The sequence below is a fragment of the Haematobia irritans genome, chromosome 5 (genome assembly GCF_050003625.1).
Source record: "Haematobia irritans isolate KBUSLIRL chromosome 5, ASM5000362v1, whole genome shotgun sequence".
NCBI lineage: Eukaryota > Metazoa > Arthropoda > Insecta > Diptera > Muscidae > Haematobia > Haematobia irritans.
Window position 1 is genome coordinate 80140929 of NC_134401.1, and position 25557 is coordinate 80166485.

The 25557-nt window shown below is 34.3% G+C and overlaps 2 protein-coding genes and 2 long non-coding RNA genes across 7 annotated transcripts; 2 read left to right on the plus strand and 2 right to left on the minus strand.

Moving 5' to 3' along the window:
* Positions 1-782: 782 nt before the first annotated feature.
* On the plus strand, positions 783-14828 carry Xpc (DNA repair protein complementing XP-C cells homolog). Of its 4 annotated transcripts, XM_075313707.1 has the most exons (6): positions 794-1260; positions 1322-2157; positions 9001-11144; positions 13536-14003; positions 14066-14234; positions 14291-14828. In XM_075313707.1, exons 1-6 carry the CDS (start codon positions 1100-1102, stop codon positions 14566-14568), a joined length of 4056 nt encoding a protein of 1351 aa, XP_075169822.1. In that variant the 5' UTR covers positions 794-1099; the 3' UTR covers positions 14569-14828. The 4 variants fall into 4 exon arrangements, with proteins under 4 accessions (XP_075169824.1, XP_075169823.1, XP_075169822.1 ...); XM_075313710.1 differs by lacking the exons at positions 794-1260; positions 9001-11144 and having other exon boundaries at positions 2023-2157; XM_075313708.1 differs by lacking the exons at positions 9001-11144; positions 14066-14234; positions 14291-14828 and having other exon boundaries at positions 784-1260; positions 13536-13724.
* Positions 14829-16378: 1550 nt separating this feature from the next.
* On the minus strand, positions 16379-21749 carry LOC142237879 (uncharacterized). The gene is made up of 4 exons (XM_075309336.1): positions 21512-21749; positions 20645-21446; positions 18364-19707; positions 16379-18310 (listed from the first exon to the last, which is right to left on the minus strand). Exons 1-4 carry the CDS (start codon positions 21560-21562, stop codon positions 16830-16832), a joined length of 3678 nt encoding a protein of 1225 aa, XP_075165451.1. The 5' UTR covers positions 21563-21749; the 3' UTR covers positions 16379-16829.
* Positions 21750-21845: 96 nt separating this feature from the next.
* Positions 21846-23164, plus strand: LOC142237880 (uncharacterized). The gene is made up of 3 exons (XR_012722587.1): positions 21846-22166; positions 22232-22589; positions 22654-23164. It is a non-coding gene; the product is annotated as an uncharacterized LOC142237880 (long non-coding RNA).
* A 549-nt stretch (positions 23165-23713) lies between these two features.
* Positions 23714-24967, minus strand: LOC142239134 (uncharacterized). Its single transcript, XR_012722924.1, has 3 exons — positions 24712-24967; positions 24289-24646; positions 23714-24224 (listed from the first exon to the last, which is right to left on the minus strand). It is a non-coding gene; the product is annotated as an uncharacterized LOC142239134 (long non-coding RNA).
* Between the last annotated feature and the right edge of the window lie 590 nt (positions 24968-25557).

Genomic DNA, 25557 nt, shown 5'->3' on the forward strand with positions numbered 1-25557 from the left:
AACTCCAGTCCACAGACCAATGAAGGTATAGACAACGAAAGTGAATTCACGGCGCTGTAGTTTGTCTGCACACCGTAGATGGCTCTTTTTCGTCTGCAATTGAGTGATTTTTTAATTCAGCTTTAATTTTTTTCTTTCCTTTGTTTTCTTGATGAAACACCAAATATTTTAAAAGCATATAAAATTCTATACATCCACACCTTTTTTGTAATGCAAATGGACTGATTTGTACGGTAATTCTCGTTTTCCAAAAAGAAATTGAGTCACTTGACTGCGTAATTGAGTGGAATGATTGCGGACTGCAAATAAACAAAACCATGGTGAATTATTAAGGTATGTCCCTATTTTAATTGGTCTATGTTCAGTATACACAAATGTTATTGAGAATTTTCATTACATTTCAACAAATTTTATTTCAATCCATATTTGATATGAATTCGAATGTGGATAAAAGCTCTATTAAAAAGCCAGGACATTTAAAGCATTTTTAAAATAACCAAAATGTATCTGTTCGACAAATAACTCTTTCGATATTAAATATATGGAAGTATTCTCGAGTATTTTAATATATATATTTTTTTCCTTGTCCAGTTACTCCTGAGGAATATTTATTTGGCTAGTGGATTAATTGTGTTTTTGTGCGTTTAATACAAACGTTTTTGTCAATCAAACTAAACACTGCTCAAAAAGCACTAAATGGAAACCCCGAAATGCACCAAGTTGTTGCTTGTTTTTAAAAGGCACTAAACACAATTTGGTGCTTTTTGTAAATCAAAAAGCACTGAATTGGCACCACTGTTTTGATATATGGAGGAATAATCTAAGTTGAAACAGCTATTTTGTTTATTAACGATTTGTGCAGAACATTGGCGTCTAATTGGTTGAATTCATGAATTTCGCAATCTAAATAAACCATTGACATAAATCGCAAAGAATTATCCTGTCGTATAAAGCTGTATCGCCGGAAGCAAGTCAAATAGAATAAAATCGATAAAGTTCAGATTCAACTTAAAAAAGAAAAAGGGAAGGACACATGCAAATGTGAAACGAGGAATGCCAAAATAAACAACAACAAAAGCCTGGCGCAAAGAAAATCAAAATGTCGGACGAGGAGGAGTCTATTTCTGATGGATTTTCTGCGAGTGAGGATGAATGGAAGCCTAGCAAAGAAGTACGAGGAGGGGAATCGTCTGATGATGATGATAGCGATTTTGAGGAATCCTCGCCAATAGCCAGTGCTACGACGGCTGCAAAGAAGAGGTATGTATGTTGTGGACATGTTCCAGTGCTTTATAAAATACCAAATTTTTTGTCAAAACAGAGTGGAGCCCAAAACACGTCCCTCTGCGAAACAAGCGACTTCGAGGAAACGTCCTGGGCTGTCGTTACGTGCCAAACTCTACAACAAATACAGACCACTGCCCAAAACACTATCTCCACCAAGCAGTGATGGCAAAAACTCTCCATCGGCATCGACATCCCGTACGAGTTCAAAAAACGCAAAAGTACCCAATGAAAGTAGCGCGAGAAATCGCAATGAGGATGAGGGTTCTAGTAGCGATGGCAGTATCGATAATTATTTAGTCGATCCTGAGGAACTCGACATACAATCCAGCTTCTTCAATGTAACAACGAAAAAAGCCACTGATAAGCCAAGTGTTTCACCAGTTCCTGACTTTGATTGTAATGCCGGTATGGGCAATCTCTCGGAGTCGGCATCCGAAGATGACGAGAACAATCATTCAAATATCTCACACAAGAAAGAAAATACCAGTTCGTTTGATTTTCGCAACATACTTGAAAATGTCAATAGCTTAGAGCGTGTGAAAGAGTCATTGGCTAAACAGGCATCTGAAGAGGCAAAGGCAAAAAAGTCTGGTGTTGCTTCGAGCAAAATTGACACCATGGATGTATACTCATTACTTGCATTGGGCGAAAAACAACATCGCTCTCATAACGATGGTGAAGATGAGGATGATGAAGAAGAAGAGGACGATGCCATGGCGAGAGCGGAAAAAGAGCGTCGAGGCAAAGGTCCATCAAAATTGAACAAAACCAAGTCGACTCGTGTAAAACGTCATACCAAGACTCGACCTGCATCAGCGCTTATGGCTGGAGGCGGCGATACCGACGATTCAGAATTTGAGGAAGTAGCAGGTAGGAAACACAAGTAGTGACACCTTGTATGTTGGTTGGTGATGGTTAATTGATTTTAGTCCTGCTATTGCTATCATCATTGTTATGATTGTAGTTGATTTTTTATATGTCTATGCGAGCTCTGCCTCCATTTTATAATTAAAATGATAAATTCTTTAAAAGCCAGACCGCTGTCAAAATAAGAAAACCACATGTCTCATGTACGCGCTTCCACAAGTAAATAAACGAACGAGACTGCAAAGATATTACCAGCTATTACAAACAAAAACAAATCAGAATTCATGTTTTGGTGCAAATATTGAAATTATAGCACCGAGTTATGAAAAGCAAATACAATTATCATCAATGCCAAGCATTCATTTCATTTGTAAGAATTGGCAGCAATAGTTAGGTGGCTAAAAATCTCAAATCATACAAATCTCAAGTTCACTGATATTATGTGGAATTTGTACTTTTTCCCAGCCTGTTGCAGCCAATTTCAGAAAATCCCCATATATGTTACTTAAAAGCATTTACGGTTGTGATTTTTACATTGCATTTATTTCGCTCCATATTCTCATTACTATATCTTATTTTAATCATTGTTATTATTTTTTTATAATGTACTACCATTGAACCTTAGATAAAAATGCCTTATTGTAATTTAGAGCAATTTTATTGAGTGGTGCAGCTGTGTATATTTTTTTTTAATTAGAATTATTTATAAAGTATATTCTAATATTGTTTTTTTTTTTTCAAATTTAATATTTCGTTGTTCCCACGTTTTGCGAAGGTCGCTTATCTCTTATATAGAGGAAAGATATAAAAATCATTTTCGAAAATCTTGTGTAAATTTTTTTACTAGCATGTTTAAATGCAACTCATCGCCCAAGTGATATTTGTTCAGTTTCATGATGTTTTCAGACCGTTGTATCCGTTAGAAGTGTTGAATTTGTTTCAGTGAAACCTCAAAATTAAGAATTCGTAGGTAGACACATCCCAATTTTGGACAAAGTTTTGGCGACCGTGAGTGTCCACTTCTAAGATATTTCACTTTATTTAATGTATTTGGGAATTTAGAAGTCGTTCATAGCTAATCGGCCTTAAAAAGTTGAAAGTAATGTAAACTTCATCATTCTGTACAAATAAACCGCCGTCTGTACCGTTCCGTTTGTGTGAAATGTAACGTGTTTCGATGTACTTCCGGAAATGCTACTGCCTAATATCCTTGGGGTTTCAAATGACTTCATGCCAGGGTGCTTTACCAAATCACTTTGGGTACATCGTACCTTAGTCGGAGATTTCACTGATCTGGATAAATGTAACTACTTCATAGGGCAAAAAAAAAACACTACAAAATATTGCAAGAACGAAAGCTATCTAGGGTATCGCAATGAAAAAAGTCGAATAAAATTGATTCTTTGTGGACCGGCAATATCTATATATACAAAACAAACTCGCCCTCTTTAGAGGGAAATTGTGCAGGCTGGAAAGGATTTTTAGGCGAACAATGTATAATAACCCAAGGGGCTAATTAATATTGTTGACACTAATGTTGTGAGGAGCCGAATTATTATATTCAATCCTTGTACACAATTAAACTTTTCGATTTCTCCAACATCACGCTTACACAATTTTTTAGGAAGTTAATGTAATATTGATTAGTTGATTTTGGAAGAAATCGGTTCAGATTTAGATATAGCTCCCATATATATCTTTCGCGCGACATGTGCTTATATAACCCCAGAATGCATGCCAAACTTGTTAAAGATAGGCTCAGATTTAGATATAGCTCCCACATATATCTTTCGCCCGATATTCACTTATATGACCACAGAGTCCAACGTTTTTCTACAGGGAGTAGAATTAACGTTCTTACTATGCGTGCCAAATTTGGTTGAATCGATTCAGTTTTAGTTATAGCTCCCACATATATCTTTCGCCCGATTTACACTCAAATGACGACAGAGTTCAACAACCAAATTTGGCAATTATGAAAACAAAACAAAAAATAATGAAACAAATGTTGAACGAAGAAAAACTTATTCCTGTTTTCTACATGAACTTTATAAGTTTTTTTTTACCTGTTTAGCATTCTATAAAGGCTAACAAAGAATTACACATAACGCCTCTAGCAGAATAAAAATTTTATAATTTATTGGAAAGAATAAAAATAAACAATAAGTAAATTTAAATATAGTGTCAAATGGTTTCCCTTATATTTTGTTTAACAAATTTGATGCAAATACTTTTCTTCGCGCTGTAATTTTGGTTTAATTTACTGAGCCCAATTCTACGTCATATATAACTTTGTTTTAAAACATTTATTTTAAGAATTAAATAAAATTCCCATTTCCTAATGATTTATCCAGTATATTAAAATACAGCAATCACTACTTTCTAAACGTAATGAAAGTATTAATGACGAATTTTTCGAACATTAAAGGCTATCACAGTGTTATTTCTGTTCGTTACTTTCTGCGTTTCTAGCAAACCTCCCGCAATTATGCTAATATTTTTTTTAGTAATCTATCTTTTTTATCACCACCATATAACATATCATGCCATTACATTTTATCAATTTTTTCAGTTCGATTGTACATTTGATGGCTAATAATATTTATCTGTATGTTAAATATAATGCGTTTTGCTGTAGCAGCTATTCGCAATAGTTAGGACAGATGGATCGTTAAAAATTCTAAAACTAAAAAATCTAAGATAATAAATTTAGAATAACATTAAATGTGAAATTTGATATATGTTATACTGTGAAATCCCCAATTAATTTTGTAATACAGAATTCAAATTCCATTTATAAGCAAAACTAACCACTAAACGGTTGACAAGTAGTTAGGACAGATGGATCGTTAAAAATTCTAAAAATAAAAAAATGTAAGATAATAAATTTAGTATAACATTAAATGCGAAATTTAGTATCTGTTATACTGTGAAATCCCCTATTAATTTTGTAATACAGAATTCACATTCCATGTACAAGCAGAACTAAGCATTAAACTAAACAGAAAATAGGTCGTTTTCCTATTTTTCGGCGAAAATATCTCTCGTTTCATATGCGACCATCATTAGAACATATAGTGTGATAATATTAGAATATTATTTAATAGTCTTTTCGGCCTACAAACTTCGTCCACGTTGAGAACATGCAGACCCTCGGACGGACCTATCGCTCTTTCCCGCCTATATACCGACCGCGAGGGTGGGAATATCGTTGTGATAGCGCACGAAACATGATCCGGATCATCGCATGGGACAGATCAGCCGGATAATACAAAACTAAATACTACTAACATGAGCGACTAAAAAATTTAGATATTCAAAGAAGTATATTTCTAGACTCTTATGAAGTTAGTAGTTTCTCTGGAAAGGCTCTACTGATGCATAATTGAAACGTTGAAAATCAATGAAATCATTTCATTGAAATGGAATTTATCGTAAAACTGGATATTAAACATCACCATTTGTTAGTCCATACGTGATCATCCTTCGTCGGCACTTTAGAATATTCAAGTGGATTATTGTCCAAAATCGTTGAAGTTGTATGAAAAGAGCGTCATACTTGTAGAGTGACCAACTAAAAATTATATTAGATGTATTAGAAATAATTTCATTATTTTCTATTTGGACCTGTTTTGAAAAACAAGTATTGGAAAAAAAGTTTGTTGTTGAACGTTATTTATACTCAAGGGGATATTTTGCTCCGAACGTGAAATAACTATAAAAAATATAAAAAGGTATCTGCAGGTATTCTAATTTGCTTATATTTCTTATAGTAAAATTTTTGGAATTTGAATTCTTCTGATTCTGGGGATATCATCGAAAAAATAGACACAAATCTATGCAGAGTCAGTTATTATTCTACTAAAATATCAAAAATGATATATACAAATATAAAATCAAAATGAGAAAAAGAAAACAACCTAAACATAGTAAATGTAGTTAATTTAAATATTTAGAACTGATTAAAAACGAATTTACTTTAAAAATGTATTCATATGTTACAATGCAAAAAAAAAATATGACAAAACAATGACAAACAAAAACGTTAATAAAGAATTTGTTAAAATGTTATTCTTAATTTAGTATGGCTAGAAAACACAACAAAAAACAATAATACACAAAAATACACATATTTACGACATAAGTAAATCAAAATCAATTAGTTGTTCAATGTAAGAACAAGCAAAGCAAACAAATGCATATAAACTTTAGTTTTGCCGATTATTTTTGAAAACCAAAAATCAAATCATAAAAGAAACGAAATGAAAATCTAAATAAATGCAAAATAGATTTCTATCTTCAATAAACCAAAATATCAATATGAAGATCATATTGTGTTATAGAGAGTATGTGAGAGTGTGTTTTCCCCCACAATATTTGATATTCGCTCCTGACCTTAGACCATTCCGACTCTATGTTGAACAACAAAGATAATTTAGATGTAAATCGTATACAAATGTTTGAATATGAAATAATTTAGAGCACTTACTCGATATTTGCTGAATACACACAAATAAATGTTACAAAAATATGCAAATTAATAACTGTTTTGGCTTTTTACTCTTTCTTGATCCTTGGTCATACTAAATATATGTCTTTAAAGTAGTAATCTTCTCGGAAAGATTTATAAATTAACGCTACATTTTTATTTACTACAAAGGTCAGTATATCCTTTGCAATACACAAATGCATGTTTAATTTTTCTTCTTCTTCTTCTTCGTTTAGAAAAAACAAATTTGTATTTTATTTTTGGGAAAAATTAATTTTTGTATTCAAAATTAGATTATTTCACATATTGGGTATAGTTTATAATATTCTCTTTTCATTTACGGAAAACTCAACTTTGCCCTTCGCCTGATTTAATTTTGGGTTATTGGATTATTTGTCGTAGAATGCATAGCGATCAGTATAAAAAACACATTTTTCAAAAAGGGGAAACATCCAGTCATAAAGAATAACATTAGTTACCCTAATTTATATTAGGTTTTCTTATGCAAGTAGGTATAGTGGCAGCCCGTTTTTGTTTTTTTTTTTTTGGCTCGCTTGTTTCCACTATTCAGTGTGATATCAGTGTTTGCTGACCGATTCTAATTGCAGTCACAAACAAAAGTACTTTGATTAACAAAATTTCTTACAGTTTCAATATGAGCTCTATGTACATTTATATCTCGAAACCCGCCAGAATTATTCTATAGTTAATCTAAACAGAAGTATATTTCAAAATGCAATTGTTTTTAACCGATTTTACCAATATTTCAATGAAATTAGTGGATATGCCCTTCTGAAGGACATTACGCAATAGTACCCAGCAAAAAAATGTATATCAAAAGAAGCGAGGACAATTTTCTTTTTTTCGGTCATTTTATGCTGGGGATTTTTATATATCACCTCTCTGCCTTGAGCTTCTTATCTCAAGCTTGGCAAAAATGTAGAACATTATTTATCGCCTCTTTAGATGAACGACTCGAGTCCTTGGCAATTATATGGTTCCTGTTCTCTTCACATATCCCCTTTATATATTGATTGCGATACAAATTAAATGACCGCGTTATCTCACATGATCATGTGATTGGACATTGAGGTTAGATTATTCGTCGATATTTTGTCGATATTTTCCCCATACATGCAGTCTTAGGTGTTTTAAAATACTACTGTGGACGAAAAGTCAAGTGAATTTATTTGTAAAATAAAAAAAAATCTTCTGAATTAGCTTCATTTTTTCCACCTGCCTTTCTGTTAAGAGTCACGCGGAACCAAATTAGGCGAATACGGCTACCTGTTAAGTTGTCCCAAAGCGTGTCCTTTGGAATGACGCCAAGTCGTCTCTTACAGTGTTAATTTATTCCGTCAATGACAAATCCATGTTAAAGTGATCGGGCCCTTTCATGTGTTTTGACCTGAACTGGAGCTGGTCCATACACTCAAGGAACAAGTCCTGTACCGGTTCTGGGGTTAATCCATATCCCGTAGGGTAGATTCTGTTAATGAAGCAATAAAAAATATAAATATTGACAAGTTCGTAGAATATACATTCCAAACTTGCCGTAGAGTTCTTTATATTCCAGAAGTATAACACGTTGTGCCTTAAAGCTAAATTAAGCACTGGTGAGGTTAGTATTGATGAAAATAATGTCCTTTGAAAAGATGGTCCCACTTATTTCTTGCTTGCTGAAATTGTTTTTTAGCCGATTGCAAAATATCCTCGAAAGCTCGAGTGGGTGACACTTTTCATCAATTTTTTGCAACATATACGGAATTGTTTGCAAAATATAAACGACTGATTTGGAGCTTTTGTATTTGGGATCACTCACAGCATTATAAATTAGTTAGGAGATAGCGAAGTAGTGCAATCTACGGTCACACTTTTTTAACGAAACGAAATCGTCTTTTATGTACAATTTACTATAAAAGTGTTTGTCATTTACTAGCCATCTTCTCTTCATTTCTTTAATCAGTTTGACCAAGAAACAGAACGATTTTCACCATAATATCGTACCGGCTGAATACTCGCCACGCTCAAATTGTGGTACTACTGTCATTCTGTCTCCTTTTGATCCTAAGTATTTCTTACTTCATTTCTGGGAAACTTCTCAAAAAATTTTGATATTATTAGATTCTACTTTAATAAGACAAATTCAGGTAAAGCCATATGTTCTCCTTAAACATTATGACCAAACAGTTCTCAGTTCTTTTCGTCTTTCATTATAATCCCTAGACGAAATTGTCATTATACACGCGTACCAGTTAATCTTATTACCAATTAAGCGATGATCATGCTTCAACCGTTTGGTTGTATTTTAATGTAATTCATATAGATTTTGAAAACGACTTTATACCTTCTTTTAGATACATCCGAGAATGTCGACACAACAGCTACTGCCGCAAGTGACATCTCTTATAATGGCAATCTGGAAATTCACATTGAGCTGCCATCGAAACATCGAGACAAGAAGACACGAACACAGCAAGAATTAGAAATGGCTCTCAAGAGAAAATTTAACAGAGACATGAAAGAACGTCAGTTGCTTATGCACAAGGCAAGCCTATTATGCCATTTTGGACGTACTTATGTTTACAATCGCCTGCTTAATGATACAGTCTTAATGCATAAAGCCTTAAAACTCTTGCCCAGTAATAATGCTTATCCCCCTGATCGAGGTACCGAAATAAAGTATTATCAATCGTTAGTAACATGGTTCAAAGGTGCAATTACTTTGACCTCACAAAATTTATATCCTGACAAGAAACCAATGAAAAGTAAAGCAAAAGCTCATAGTCTATTATTGCAACAAATCGAGAAGAAACAGGCTGGCTGTAAACAAGATATGATATTTATTTTTATTATTCTTTTACGTGGTATGGGACTGCAATGTCGCTTGGTAAATAATATCCAACCATTGGCATTGCGACCGTCGCAGTCCGATCTTATATCGATGAAAATGAAACAGGACGACAAAGATCGGGATAAGAAAGGCGCCTCTGCAAAGACAAATTTGAACAAATCCGAGGGAGAATCAGATGGCACACATGGTAAGGAGTCCAAAATTAAACCTACAATTAAGCAAGAAGATAAAGAGAAAAACCCCAAAGAAAAAAATTCCACAAAGTCTAGACAAACAATTTCCCAGGAAGCAGGCAAAAGCAGTGGATGTAAACCGAAACTTACAAATGATGATGAAAAGCCATCGTCATCTAAAATTCCCAGTAAATGCAAATTATCAAAGAAAGAATCTGCATCTAAGGTAAAGGACACTGCCCTCTCTGATAAAGACGCAAAAAGCTCTCATTTCAAAGAACAGTTTAAGGCGGGACCAGAAACTGTCGCTACTAAGAAAAAAACGAAAGCATTGGGCACAAAACTAATAAAAGAAGGAAATTCAAACAAAGAAGTTATGGGGAACATAAAAGAATTAAGTGAAATAAAAGGTGATGTCAATTCTAAATCGCACAAAGTGAATATGAAGGTAGAAAAGCAAACAAAATCAGCTCTCGCCAAAGACGAGAAAACGGCCAGAGGAGAAACTCGAAAAAATAAAGAAGGAATTGCTCAGATCTCCGCGGCTTCCAAAGTTGAAGTATCAGTACAGGGAGAACAAAAGCAAATTAATCCCACCAATGGTGAAGATGGCAATTCTTTAAAAAATGAAGAATTAGAAAGTTCTCAAAAAGAGAATTCATCGAAGCCTGGTAAGAGAACAAATCTCAATCGCCTGAAGAGAGCCAAACATGAAGAAGAAAGTGACCGTCCTCTTAAAAAGAAACCAGTCATTGAAGCTGGGGCTCCACTAATACCTACCGTAATCGTAAAAGGTGGCCAACAAGTTACAAAAACCACTACTGATGATATACCCAGTACCTCAACAAATACTCGTGTCACACGGTCACGTAGCAAATCTCCACAAATTCACATATCTACGGCATTCTTGCAAACAAAGCAATACAAAGAGAAGTTTCCCCGTATCATGCAGCAGAATTCCAATATAAAGAAAGCGACAGTGCGTGGTAAAAGTCCAGTTGATAAAGTAAAAATATTTCCAAACTTTTTACCCAGTGAGAAGAAAGCTAGCAAACGAATTTTAAGATCGAGCCAAACAAATAATGACGCTGAAACGAATTCAGCTGACAATGGCTCGAATCCCTCTCTTTTACAAATACCCCAAATGGATGGGGCTGATGATGAGCCCATGCATGATACTTCAAAAAAAAGTAAAACTAAGAAAACTACAAAAAAGAAACAAATTATTCAGAACAAAAACTCTCAGGATTCGGATGACGATTTTGAACCGTCTCCAGTCAAAAGACCTAAAATGGCGCCTTCAACATCACGAAAAGACCGTCGTGTCCTATCCACCGATGAAGAAGACAAAACGGAAAAGCAAAAGAATCCCACTACTGCAGATATGTGGGTGGAAGTATGGTGTGATGTCGAAGAACATTGGGTCTGTATCGACTTATTTAAAGGGAAGATACATTGCGTTGACAGTATTAGGGTAAGCTTCTTTGAAAAATACACCACTTACATAATTGGGAGTAGAAACCTAAGTTGTTTTCGGTTCACAACTGCATAGAGTAAACCAAAAAGTCAGAAGTTTCTTAGGCAGAGAATCCATTAGCGGACGAAAATGTATACCAAGTCAATTTTTCTGACATATAACATTTTTGACCTCAGATTTTACTTAATTTCTTGTTTATATAGGGTAGCCCATCAGGCTCACTTAGACTATTTAGTCCATTGTTATACCTAACATATGGGTGAAGTTCTCTCTTATCAATGAGAGTTGTCCCATGATTTCATCACATGAAAAAAGTAACAAAGTTGTCACTAAAGTACCACAATGGTAGCACATATGGGTGGAGTCTCTTATGTCCGGTTAGGGGAACCACAAAAATGGTTTTAATTATAGAAATCAGAGAAAAGAGAAATTCATTTATATTGAAATTGCGCCTTCTATTAAAAAGTGAGTTTATTTTCAACTAAATAATCAATTAGATCATTAAATTTTTAAAAGATTTTTTTTAATGTTTAAATAATTTTCTTATTCTGTCGATTTCGCGATTGAAACAATTTCAAGACACAATTATTTTCGTTATTGAATCTGTTTTTTTGAGATGTTTCAAACATGCGTTTTTCACACTATAAAAATCTATTCACCTTAGCATTGATCTAAAAAAAGAATGGACAAGCACTCACTGCACATAGAGAACTTCATCGTCTGTGGTATCACAATCGTCAATAAACACGATCACTTGATTTTACTTCATATGAACTAATCTCCCGTTACGAATAATTTAAGTAAAGTGAATTTGTGGTCCAACTAAATACAGATTCTTTTGGATTATTTTTAGACGCGTAAACTTTTGGTTTTCTATTTTATTACTATGGATTTTTATTTTTGGATTTTATGATTTATAAAATATACAGCGAGGTATAAAAATTCTATAATCAAGAAAGAACTCGATCGAGCTTTGTGTCGTTCTTGATGTTCTCTCTTGATTTTTATACCCTTCACCACTACTGTGGTACATGATATAATAAGTTTGTGCATTTGTATGTATCGCCAAGAAGGAAAAGTCTGAGACCCATCGTTTAGTATACCGATCGTCTTAGAATTAAATTCTGAGTCGATTTAGCGATGTCCGTCTGTTTGTCTGTCCGTCTGTCTGTCTGTCTGTTGATGTATTTTTGTGTGCAAAGTACAGCTCGCAGTTTTAGTCCGATTGTCCTAAAATTTGGTATAGGGTCCTGTTTCGGCTCAAGGACGATCCCTATTGAAAAAAATCGGTTCAGATTTAGATATAGCTGCCATATATATTTTTCACCGATCTGGTCATAATTGGCGTGTATATCAACCGATCTTCCTCAAATTCCGTACATCCGAATATTTTACGAGTCTCGAAAAACTTGCAAAATATCAGCAAAATCGGTTCAGATTTAGATATAGCTCCCATATATAGCTTTCGCCCGATTTACACTCATTTGCCCACAGAGGCCAATTTTTTGCTCCGATTCAGTTGAAATTTTGCATAGGGAGTAGAATTAGCGTTGTAACTATGCGTGCCAAATTTGGTTGAAATCGGTTCAGATTTAGATACAGCTCCCATATATGTTTTTCTGATTTCGACAAAAATGGTCAAAATACCAACATTTTCCTTGTAAAATCGCCACTGCTTAGTCGAAAAGTTGTAAAAATGACTCTAATTTTCCTAAACTTCTAATACATATATATCGAGCGATAAATCATAAATAAACTTTTTCGAAGTTTCCTTAAAATTGCTTCAGATTTAAATGTTTCCCATATTGTGTTCCACCTTAGTGCATTAGCCGACTTAAATTTTGAGTCTATAGATTTTGTAGAAGTCTATCAAATTCTGCCCAGAACGAGTGATATTTAAATGTATGTATTTGGGACAAACCTTTATATATAGACCCCAACACATTTGACGGATGTAATATGGTATCGAAAATTTAGATCTACAAAGTGGTGCAGGGTATAATATAGTCGGCCCCGCCCGACTTTAGACTTTCCTTACTGGTTTTTTACTAAAATTGTGTTCCACCCTAGTGCATTAGCCGACTTAAATTTTGAGTCTATAGATTTTGTAGAAGTCTATCAAATTCTGTCCAGATCGAGTGATATTTAAATGTATGTATGTGGGACAAACCTTTATATATAGCCAACACATTTGACGGATGTGATATGGTATCGAAAATTTAGATCTACAAAGTGGTGCAGGGTATAATATAGTCGGCCCCGCCCGACTTTAGACTTTCCTTACTTGTTTTTTTATAGCTTTTCAATATTCATATAAACCATATGGGATATTCATCACTGGGTTATGGGATACTACACACATTCATATTGATTGATTTTCATTAACAGAAAACTGCTTCCTCCAATATGGCTTATGTGTTCGCTTTTCAAAATGACCTCAGTGTAAAAGACGTTACTGCCAGATATAGCACACATTGGACAACTGTAGTCCGTAAGGCAAGAGTAGACAAGGCTTGGCTGGATACCGCTATATACAAATATCAGGGGCACCGCACCAAAAGGGATATTGAAGAAGATCAAGAGCTGCGTCGTATCCATGAGCAAAAACCAATGCCAACGTCCATTGGAGATTTCAAAAATCATCCTTTCTATGCATTGGAACGTCATTTGCTTAAATTTGAAGCCATATATCCTCCAATGGCGCCCACTTTGGGTTACATTCGTGGTGAGGCTGTTTATTCGCGAGATTGTGTTCATACTTTACACTCCAGAGAAATATGGTTGAAACAAGCGCGAGTTGTAAAATTGGGAGAAAAGCCTTACAAAATTGTCAAAGCAAGGCCTAAATGGGATAGGGTAAGTCAACAACCAATTATTATTTTGGGAAAATAATAAATTGATTATCCGCATTTGAACAGATTACCCAAACAGTTATTAAAGATCAACCGTTGGAAATATTTGGTTATTGGCAAACAGAAGACTATGATCCTCCGACCGCCGAAAATGGTATTGTGCCCCGTAATGCATACGGCAACGTAGAGTTATTTAAACCCACCATGTTGCCCAAGAAATGTGTTCACATGCGATGTAAGTGTTAACTACATTAGTGCGTATATCATTATTAAATAATTCGATGATTTTAGTGCCTGGCCTGAATCGTATATGCAAGAAACTTGGCATTGACTGTGCCAATGCTGTTGTAGGATTTGATTTTCATCAAGGCGCTTGTCACCCTACATATGATGGATTTGTCATTTGTGAAGAATTTCAGGATCAAGTAACAGCAGCCTGGTATCAAGACCAAGAAGAACAAGGACGAAAAGAACAAGAGAAGTACGAAGCTCGAGTTTATGGCAACTGGAAGAAATTGATACGTGGTCTTTTGATACGGGAAAGGCTAAAATTAAAATACGATTTTTAGAGCGTGTAAATGTACTACAACTTTTTTGTGATTTTGTTCTATAGATAATCTGCATTTTAAAGCAGCTGGAATTTATTTTATATTCATGTATTTGTATTTTTGTTTTTTTGTTCATCCTCGAAATTGATTAATATATACATGTTTCTGTTATGCATAGTTTTATACCCAACTCCGAATTAGTATTAAGCGCTTTCCCCAAATACACAGTCTTTTCTTTTTTCGTAAAAGCAAACATCTCTTAAATAAACCATTCAACAATATTGCAACAATCGTTTTACTTGTTCCAGGGGCGGTTAATGAGAATAAAGTACATGAAAACTATTTGCTGCGGTACCAGTCTTCTCTATAGGAATTGCAGAAGGTTTTTCTATGAGTGTACATAGGTAGCACTATTAGACTGGACTTTGTCATTTCAAATTTATAAAAGAATAAGAAATTCGTCATATGGAGCTCTGTTCTTTTTTTTTTTTTTTTTTGATTAATTTGTACAGCAAATTTCCGTCCTATGGTGTGTAACGTATATTAACAATGGACTAATAAATATATAGAAGTCTCAAGCTGTCATTTGTCTACACTGATTGAAAAAATTTGCTACAAACGAAGCGAAGGAGTTTTCGGACCCTTATGTTACAAAGAGGCTTTTTACTGCCCTTGTTAGACCCATTCTAGAGTATGGTTCTATCGTGTGGGATCCTCAGTATGAAGTTTACATTGATAGGATAGAATCGGTTCAGAAGCAGTTCTTGTTGTTCGCTTTGAGACATCTTCATTGGAACAGTGACTTTGTTCTTCCTTCATACACTTCTAGATTGAGGCTGATTAATTTGCCTACTCTTACGAGCCGACGGACGATGCTGAGCCCAATGATGATGTATAGGTTAGTTAGTGGGGATATTCAATGCTCGGAATTGATATCTAGGATTAGGATAAATGTTCCATTTAGGGCACCTAGGAATTACCAGTTTCTTTACATTGATTTTCAACGTTCGAATTATGCTTCTGTGGAGCCTATTCGTAGGATGTGCATTATTTTTAATTCAATCTATCATCTAGTTGACACTAACCTTAGTATTGATACGATGAAGTCTAGAATTTTAGCATATTTGAATAACTAATACATTAGTTTTATTGAATAACCTAATATTTGATCTTGTAAAAGCGACATCTATACGAATTTTCTTGTTCTTTGTCTTTTCGCCAGTTAAAATAAACCCCATTATTTGGATTGTTAATAAATTTATTTCATTTTTTAAAAGCGAAATTGAAATATTTTACAATATTTTTGTTGGTTACAAGTATTTTAATGAAAGGTTCATTTTATCTCAATATACATACATACCCGTACATACATATATAGTATAACTTAAATGAGTGTACCTGTGTAGCCTGTAAAAAGTGTTCTCATGTTTCCTTTTTCTGGTTGTCTGATCCACTTGAACGAAAACATCTTGAATGAAAATCTTGGTTATTGTTGTAGCCCATGGGAGATGTTTTTATAAAAAAAAGAGGTTTGGAGACCTTCGTCCAATAAATTGCCTTTCTAGTTTATGGGACCAAAACAGTAGTAAGACTCATTTGGAGTTATTTCATCCAAGTGGAAAGATTCATAAAATTCACGACAGAGGCTAATATCATGCATAATGTATTCTGTGTATATACAATATTGAAATTAATATTGTGGATATTAAGAGTTCTAATTTTAGGTTATTCCCGTCTGCATTATTTAAGACGTAGATAAGGAGCTTACTTACTAAAAATGGAATGATTCAGTATTTCGATTAAATTAGAAACTTAAAAGAAACAAAAGGGATGATGATTAAAAAAACTAAGCAGACTTTAATTACATACATAATAAATAAGTACAAAATAAATTCGGGATAACAAAAGAAATGTCACAAATAAAGGAAAACCAAAACAGTAGCCTTTTTGGTATAGACCATGGTACAAGCAATTTATAAGGTAGCCTTAATTCATCAGGCCACTTCCAATGGCTCAGTAAAGTGTCGAAATATATTAGTTGCGTTCGTTTACTTTTGTCGTAGTAAAAACAGTAGTTGGTAAACGAAAACTACTGACATTCTGAACTATTGTTATTTTTGGGCTAGTGAGACTAACTTAGAATTTCTTATACCATGATAATAGACCAGGCAAGCGAATTCAACAAAATATAATTTCCAGTCAATGGTAACAATCTTTGGTGTTTCTATTGGGGTTATATCTGTATAGTGTTTCTTGTTCATTTTATCCATGGAGTGTAGTTCTTACGACTTCGTATGAAACGATGATGAAGTGGAAGAATGACTGTTGGAATGTGGTTGGTAGATTCGCTGAGCTGGGATATTATTTTGGAGCTGAGATGACGTTGTATTTGTTGCATTCCTATTGACATCACTCACATATTGCCTATTATTGGTTTGCATCTTATATTGCTGCTGTTGCCTTTCCTGATTATAGGTTGCATGCGTTTTTAAGTAGTCTATGTACATTCGACGCGCTTGATTCAATACCCTTGTTACATCGTGTTTCCTTACCATCTTATCAAAGTGCATGGCTATTTCGTTGTAGTCCATATTACTTTTCATGATTACATTGCGATGTTGCAATAGCAGAGTCAAGCACAGAAACATTAGAAATGGATTACCGCCACCAAACTCTGAAGGCGGTGGTAGTTTTGGAATTGGTGTTAAGATGTTCCGCTGGTTTTGAGTTGGTGGAGTTTTTGAGAAAGACACTTCTTCGGATGCTGTTGTTGCCATTTCATCAACAACACCCATGTCGGGTATTGTTGTGGAGATCGGTATTAAGACTTCAGGCAGTGAACTGGTATTTTGACCAGTTTTAATGCAATTAAGGGAACTGCCTTGAGCATTCTCTGTAATGTTGCTGGATGTTGTAGGTGCGCTAGTGTTTGTTCCCTCCGAAAACGGATTGTAGTTCTGGCTATTTGAGTTTAGTCTCTTAGTGGTCCTATTATGGTTGGCTTTTCCATTAAGTTTGTTTCGTTTTTCTTGAGCCTTCTCATCGTCAGTATCTATAATACTCTCACAATCTTTAAGGTCCTCAATCATTTCTAGGGAATCTTTTCCCAGTTTCTCGTATTCAATTTCGGAACTTGTTGAATCTTTTGCTGTGAGTGTATCGCCAAATAAATGGCGATCGAAATTATCTGATTCTAAATGTAAATCTCTAACAATCTCCGTTGATATCGGACAATAGTCTATTTCCTGGCTTTCATCAGGTGTGGCACTTGAATCGTCCTGCTTGACTTGGTTGTATGTATCGTTAGTAGTCGTTGGTGTTTTTTGACGCTTTTGTATAAATTCAAAAGTGGGAGTACGTTCCGGGGTGTGCGTTAAGGAGGAAAGTGAATTGAGCTCTAAATGTAAACTATTGCTACTTAAATTATTTGCTTGTTGTATTGCTGTGGCCGCTGTTGAACAGCTCCAGGTGTTGTTCGTCGTATCAGGCAAAGAAGATGAGTCGGATTCTTCTAAAGATGAGGCAAATACTGTCCCTCTCGTAAGTTGTACCAAAGGATTGGGAGTGGGTGATAATTTTTGGGGAGACGGTGTTTTGGACTTCGTTTGTGCAATGTTTTCATCACTGTCCATAACGGTGGCACTAGATTTGCCAATGTTTCCAACGCGACTTTTATTAATTGCTGCGAAATTTAGAAATTCATTGAAATTCTTAACGAGTCGCTGCTGCTGCGATTTTTCATTACATTCGTCAAGCGATAGTCCTAAGAAAGAAACATGGTAACACGAGCTTACTTGAATTTGCATGAGTACTCACCCTTCCTACTTGTAGCTGCAATCTTTTCCTTCAGATCTTTGAAATGGCCACCACCTGTACAACTTGCATTCGCAAGCTGTTTTGCAATTATTGTGCTTACAGCATTATAGTTTGAAAGGATCTTTTTGTTCTGCAATCTAGCCATTGCATTGGGAGGTGTTGGTAAATGTTTCTTCTCGCTCACTTCTCTAGAGCTTTCGATATCGGACACTTTAGAATTTGGTCCAATACTGTTGGTATTATCCTCAACAATCGACGATGACGAGCTGCTAAGAAAGGCTTTGTGAATTTGAGTCTTTGGGATGGTATCATTCGTCAGTGGACTATCATCATCCTTAAAGGGATTTGTTTCGTGAAATTTGAAATGACCGCTGTGATCCGCAAATACGTCGTCATCTTCTGATTGATCAATTTCTTGCTGGTGATCTAGAGCTGGACTAGTCAAATCATCCACGTCCTCACGTCTAGAATCAAGCAAGTGTAGAATTTTTGCTTCATCTAATGATTGTCGGTTTGAAGGTTCCCGTCGCCTATGTTTAGCAGATTGATGTGAGATATTATCATCTAGACTAAGATTAAGGCGTCTTGTTATGTCTAGTTTTGCCGAGATAGGTCCGGAGCCATTGCTAGCTCCTGTTGTCAGTGATGAGCTTAGAGAACTTAGGGAAGCCGAAGAGCTTTGTCTTCTCAGATTACACACTTTGGTATAAGCATTCTCACGCGGTTTAGCCATAAAATATGAAGGACTAATGGGAGGCACTCCACCACCGAGGCTAGTTGGTGTTGGTGGTCCCGTTGTTTCCGTTATTGGGACAAATTCTTTTTCATACAACTTTAGTTCTTTATCAGCGCTAGTCTCATACTTTAATGAACTCCATTGTACCTCCAACATACGCAAAGCATCTTCAAATGGAAATTCCCGCTTCAATTCCAACAATAGCCACCGATAGCAGAATAAGAGATCATCAGCTTGTTGCGCTTTTAGATATTCCCAAAAATCGGAATCGTAATAACTTAAGGCTTCTGTTAGATGTGCGAATTTTTGTGTCATTGCAATGCCATCCAGCATAAAATTTCCTCTTACTCTTTCCATAACAGCGCAAAAACAAATGTAAGCTTGTGCCTCATCATTCATTGTAACCAAAAGGGGTGAGGCGATATCCGACATACCCTGACAATAACTTACAGATGGGTGGTTTAGAGCATACGTTGTCAGTATATTGAAAAGAGAGGCTATGTTCTGATTGTCATCATTGCCGGCATAAAACGGATGCAGCCGATCTGTACGCAAAACGTCTTTCTTTACCATACTCGTCACATAAGCCAATTCTCCAATAACGAGACCTGAAAGAAAATATTTGCTTAGCCCTCAAAGTATTCAATATTAGAAGCTACTTGATATGTGGATGTGTTACAAGCTCGTCCATGGAGAGTGTATATATAATACGTAAATATTTCCATATAAAAGTGGATTGAAGCGTAATCAGATAAAAAAATTAATAAAATTATACTTTTAAAAACAAATTAAAGAAACAAATAAATAAAAATATCTCCAATAAGAAACATAATTGAAATTTTTTCCGATATAATTATTTTTCATGGATCTACTTCAATGACTTTGTGCAAGTAGTCGAAAGGTTTTGTGATCCGTCAAGAAGGTCTACTATCAATGATAACTACTTTCATTTTGATTATAGTCTTAAGGTGAGTATTAAGTTCGAGTTTAGCCGCTAATTTTCACTAAAGTGAAAACTAAATCAGTAAAAAAGTAATAAAATTATACATATTTGTTGCAGACTTCATTATAACTTGACGGGGAATATCCCAAAGCAAATTTTCACAAAGTTTGTATTTATTAAAATGGATTATTAAAGAAAAGTAATCGTGAAAAAATGACGATTTTAGCGGCTAAATTCGAACTTAATACCCACCTTTAAAGCATAAAATATTTACGGATGGGACTTCTGGAAGACGTTATTATTGTACAAAAAATAATAGTTCTCAGTAATTTGTGGTGTTTAGTCATTTTGAAAGAGATGCATGGCATTCTATCCTACTTAATGATCAGAAAGGCATAGAATTGGAGGAGCAAATCGATAACTGTACATGAATGAAGAGGCTCCCCTAAGTATTATGGGTTATTGCAGCAGTTTGCCAGACACTAACGTCGCCTAATCTGATAACTAACGTGTCCTGGTAACCGTTATTTCTCTGGGATCAGACACTTCCCCAAATAACACAAGACTCTTTTACAACAACAATTAATGAAGACACTTTCTACCTTGTTTTATAGCCGTTTTCCATGTGTCTCGCAACTTATAGTAGTGTTCAGATTTGCGACGCATGTAATCCATCCGTTGATGACCATTCATTCCGCTGGGATATACATTCAAAATATGCTTCCAAACAACTCTCCGTAGGCTTGGATCAATACCTCCCAGAAAAATTACTTTTCGCAATTCATCGGTCCTTTGAATTTGCCCTAAAGCATCAAGATACGTACGAAATTCGTTGTCGGCTAATGATGGACGTGGTGGCAAGGCTGCCATGGTCTCTTCGTTAAGATTAAAAGCCTTTTGGACCATGGAAAATGTCTTTTCCATTTGATTCATTATAATACCGGGCAATTTCGTTTGCATTTGTTGAACATATTTCTGGGAGACACCCAACGATTGTTGCAGCGGCGATATTAACTCTCGGGCTGATGAACCAGTGGGTGTTGCGCCAGTACTACTGCTCGTGCTACATCCCACCAATGCAGAGGCAGCAGTTGCTGTCGTCTCAGGATCCCATTCTTTGACTTCGGTACAAGGTTTTATGTCTATCTGAAGCATTAAACATGGTTCGGTCGAAGTCTGTATCGAAATGTTGTGTATTCTCAGAAAAGCTGCATCCAGATCCCAGTCTGATAGAAGGGCCAAGTAGATTTCATTTCCCGCTGGATCGTATGCCTTATACTTTATTGAAAAGTCAGACTTAATGTCGAATGCTTTGGCCAACAACGAATACAATACTTCCAAAGAAGTTATCTGAGGGTCTACGCTAAACTTTCGCCATTCCGGCGGTAGATTTGGTTCACATTTCTGCGCAAAAAAAAAAAACAATTAGCCACACATTTTTACACTAAAATTAACTTTTCCAAAGCTACCTTGACTTTACACCTTATTGCTTCTCTGTGGGTTGCAAATATGCTTGACATTAGAGCCAGATGGAAATGTTTTTTGAATGGAATTCACCTTTGGAAAATTTACTGACTCATTGATAATAGATTCATGTGAAATGTATAGTTCCAATTAGTTAGAAGTCCATAACATCTTGATAGGCGAACCTTTGTCCAAATTTTGCAAAATAAGAAATAATATGAAATGTAAATTTTCCATATAGGAGATGCCAGATCAATAAAAAACATGCCCACAGCTGAGCGAGACATGTTGCCACAGAACAAGATTCGTATTGAGTTATCCCATTACCCAATAAACACAGGATGAGCGTTTTTCAAATGCAACACCTTTTCAGTTTGAGGGTAAATATCATTTTCAACATAAATTCAACTTGACTTGAAACAGCTCATCTTCAATACATCTTCGAATTTTTTGCGAATTACTACCAATTTGGCAAAATGTTGACGAAAACTTTGAAAATGTGTTGAAGATAATTGGAGAAAACTTTGACAAACCACTACCCTGAAATGCAACGAAAAAACCACATGGTTTTCAATACTACTTTGGACAACAAAGTTCGTGGAAGAAATACAAAAATGTGGAAATTTTTTAATAATCAATTGAAATTGCTTATAATAATTGGTAAGTAAAACTAAAACACGAATTGAAAACTTTAAGGAAGTCACTAAAATCAAATCTCTTTGCAGACAACTAAAATATTTGGATGCTGATTCTTGGACACATTAAGAGGCTGGCCGATGAAAAATGGCTTATCGAGAAGAGAAAGTTTCCATAAATCAAAGTGCAACCAAAAAAACTTGGTATTTATGCTTTTCCATATCAACAACTACTGGATGATAATTCGCATCACATCGATAGTTTAATTTACATCGCATCATCAGTTTAATTTGTTATTTTGTGAATTGAAATTGCTGGAAATTTATTCCAATTATCTGGTCATCAAGTTCCTGAAAATTGCCAGTATTTTAATAACAACAATTTTGTAACACCAACGTTCTTGAGGAAATCACGAAGTATGTGGTCAGTTGGAAGAAATACAAATTGGTAAGTCAAAATAAAAAGTGAAATGAAAACATAATGGAAATCACAAAACTCGATTGTTTTGCAGAAAACTAAAATCATTGGATGGTATATTCTTGGAAGATGTTGGCCGATGAAAAACCGATGAAGGGAACAACAAAGAAAAGTTTTCAGAAAACTTACAAAGTGCAACCAATTAAAACAAAGTGCAGCAATTCCTATATCAAGAACTTCTGGATGGAAATGTGCATTACATCAATTTACATCCCGTCATCAGTTTGATATTTTGTGATTTCCTCTTGCTGGAATCTATTCTAACACACAAGCCAGCAAGTTCCTCGATAGTAATTATTTCAAATTGCCAGCATATTAATTAATAGTTATTTGACACCAACATTATGGAGGAAATGGAATTATACATGTAAAAATGTTTAAGGTATTTAAAGTTGTATTCATAGTTTTATTTATTAATACGTTTAATAAGATAATTACATTTTGATTGGTATTATATTATTATTTTTATATATTATTAATGTTATTTTTAAGATTATTATATTTGTTAACGAAAAAAATAATAAAATTTACAAAATCTCTAGAAATTTAGTATTGACTTTCAGTTAGAACTAGGATTGACTTTCATACAAATTGTGGTTTGAAAGTATTCGCAACAATGCTAATTTTTTATTTTTATCACATTGAAAACTGTTTGAGAAATTATTGAGTAGCGATGCATTTCAATTTGAGGATTACAATTGAGAAATTATTGCTATTGTGTTGAATTTTACTGTTGAGGGTAATGTCTGTTTTTTGTTGAGAACGCGATTTTCTCAACAATTTCTCAACTTGATTATTACCCTAAACCTTTGAAAAATGTTTGAAAAATTATTGAATTTTAGTATTTTTCAAACGTTTGTGTTTATTGGGTAGTTATTATTATATATTTTGTTTTAACGAAAATGAATTATAAAAAATTCATAGAATTTTGGCTTTGACTTTCAATAAGAATACAAATTTTGGTTGAAAAGTACTTGCATTTCTCAAACAGTTTTCAATGTGATAAAAATAAAAAATTAGCATTGTTGCGAATACTTTCAAACCACAATTTGTATGAAAGTCAATCCTAGTTCTAACTGAAAGTCAATACTAAATTTCTAGAGATTTTGTAAATTTTATTATTTTTTTCGTTAACAAATATAATAATCTTAAAAATAACATTAATAATATATAAAAATAATAATATAATACCAATCAAAATGTAATTATCTTATTAAACGTATTAATAAATAAAACTATGAATACAACTTTAAATACCTTAAACATTTTTACATGTATAATTCCATTTCCTCCATAATGTTGGTGTCAAATAACTATTAATTAATATGCTGGCAATTTGAAATAATTACTATCGAGGAACTTGCTGGCTTGTGTGTTAGAATAGATTCCAGCAAGAGGAAATCACAAAATATCAAACTGATGACGGGATGTAAATTGATGTAATGCACATTTCCATCCAGAAGTTCTTGATATAGGAATTGCTGCACTTTGTTTTAATTGGTTGCACTTTGTAAGTTTTCTGAAAACTTTTCTTTGTTGTTCCCTTCATCGGTTTTTCATCGGCCAACATCTTCCAAGAATATACCATCCAATGATTTTAGTTTTCTGCAAAACAATCGAGTTTTGTGATTTCCATTATGTTTTCATTTCACTTTTTATTTTGACTTACCAATTTGTATTTCTTCCAACTGACCACATACTTCGTGATTTCCTCAAGAACGTTGGTGTTACAAAATTGTTGTTATTAAAATACTGGCAATTTTCAGGAACTTGATGACCAGATAATTGGAATAAATTTCCAGCAATTTCAATTCACAAAATAACAAATTAAACCGATGATGCGATGTAAATTAAACTATCGATGTGATGCGAATTATCATCCAGTAGTTGTTGATATGGAAAAGCATAAATACCAAGTTTTTTTGGTTGCACTTTGATTTATGGAAACTTTCTCTTCTCGATAAGCCATTTTTCATCGGCCAGCCTCTTAATGTGTCCAAGAATCAGCATCCAAATATTTTAGTTGTCTGCAAAGAGATTTGATTTTAGTGACTTCCTTAAAGTTTTCAATTCGTGTTTTAGTTTTACTTACCAATTATTATAAGCAATTTCAATTGATTATTAAAAAATTTCCACATTTTTGTATTTCTTCCACGAACTTTGTTGTCCAAAGTAGTATTGAAAACCATGTGGTTTTTTCGTTGCATTTCAGGGTAGTGGTTTGTCAAAGTTTTCTCCAATTATCTTCAACACATTTTCAAAGTTTTCGTCAACATTTTGCCAAATTGGTAGTAATTCGCAAAAAATTCGAAGATGTATTGAAGATGAGCTGTTTCAAGTCAAGTTGAATTTATGTTGAAAATGATATTTACCCTCAAACTGAAAAGGTGTTGCATTTGAAAAACGCTCATCCTGTGTTTATTGGGTACATACATTATACACTACAATATCAATTGAAAAATAATAATCTTATCAAATATTTCAACAAAACTTAAAATATCTAAAACTTTAAATATCTTAAACATTAGTTGTAAACACTTTTGCATAAATAATTCGAATTCCTTCCTGTTGGTGTCATACAACTGCATTAAAATTAATATGCGGGCAATTTGAAATTAGGAACGTGCTGGACTACGTGTTAGAATAGATTTTCAGCAGAAGGAATTTACAAAATATCCATTTTAAACTGATAATAGGATGTAAACTAAACTAAACTGACGATGTGATGCACGTTTTCATCCAAAAGTTGTTGATATGTAATAATACTAAGTTTTTATTTTTATTGGTTGCACTTTGAAGTTTTCTGGAAACTTTTTCTTGTCGATAAGCCGAGAGCCACCGTGGTGCAATGGTTAGTATGCCCGCCTTGTATACACAAGGTCGTGGGTTCGATTCCTGCTTCGACCGAACACCAAAAAGTTTTTCAGCGGTGGATTAT

Excerpts from the sequence above, each read along its gene's own strand:
- Xpc (XM_075313707.1), top strand. The coding sequence starts at position 1,100 with ATGTCGGACGAGGAGGAGTCTATTTCTGATGGATTTTCTGCGAGTGAG. Across the intron at positions 1,261-1,321 it reads ACGACGGCTGCAAAGAAGAG|AGTGGAGCCCAAAACACGTC; the intron begins GTATGTATGTTG and ends TTGTCAAAACAG. Across the intron at positions 14,235-14,290 it reads GAAATGTGTTCACATGCGAT|TGCCTGGCCTGAATCGTATA; the intron begins GTAAGTGTTAAC and ends CGATGATTTTAG.
- LOC142237879 (XM_075309336.1), bottom strand. The coding sequence starts at position 21,562 with ATGTCAAGCATATTTGCAACCCACAGAGAAGCAATAAGGTGTAAAGTC. Across the intron at positions 19,708-20,644 it reads GAAAACGGCTATAAAACAAG|GTCTCGTTATTGGAGAATTG; the intron begins GTAGAAAGTGTC and ends ATTTTCTTTCAG. Across the intron at positions 18,311-18,363 it reads TGCAGCTACAAGTAGGAAGG|GACTATCGCTTGACGAATGT; the intron begins GTGAGTACTCAT and ends TTTCTTTCTTAG.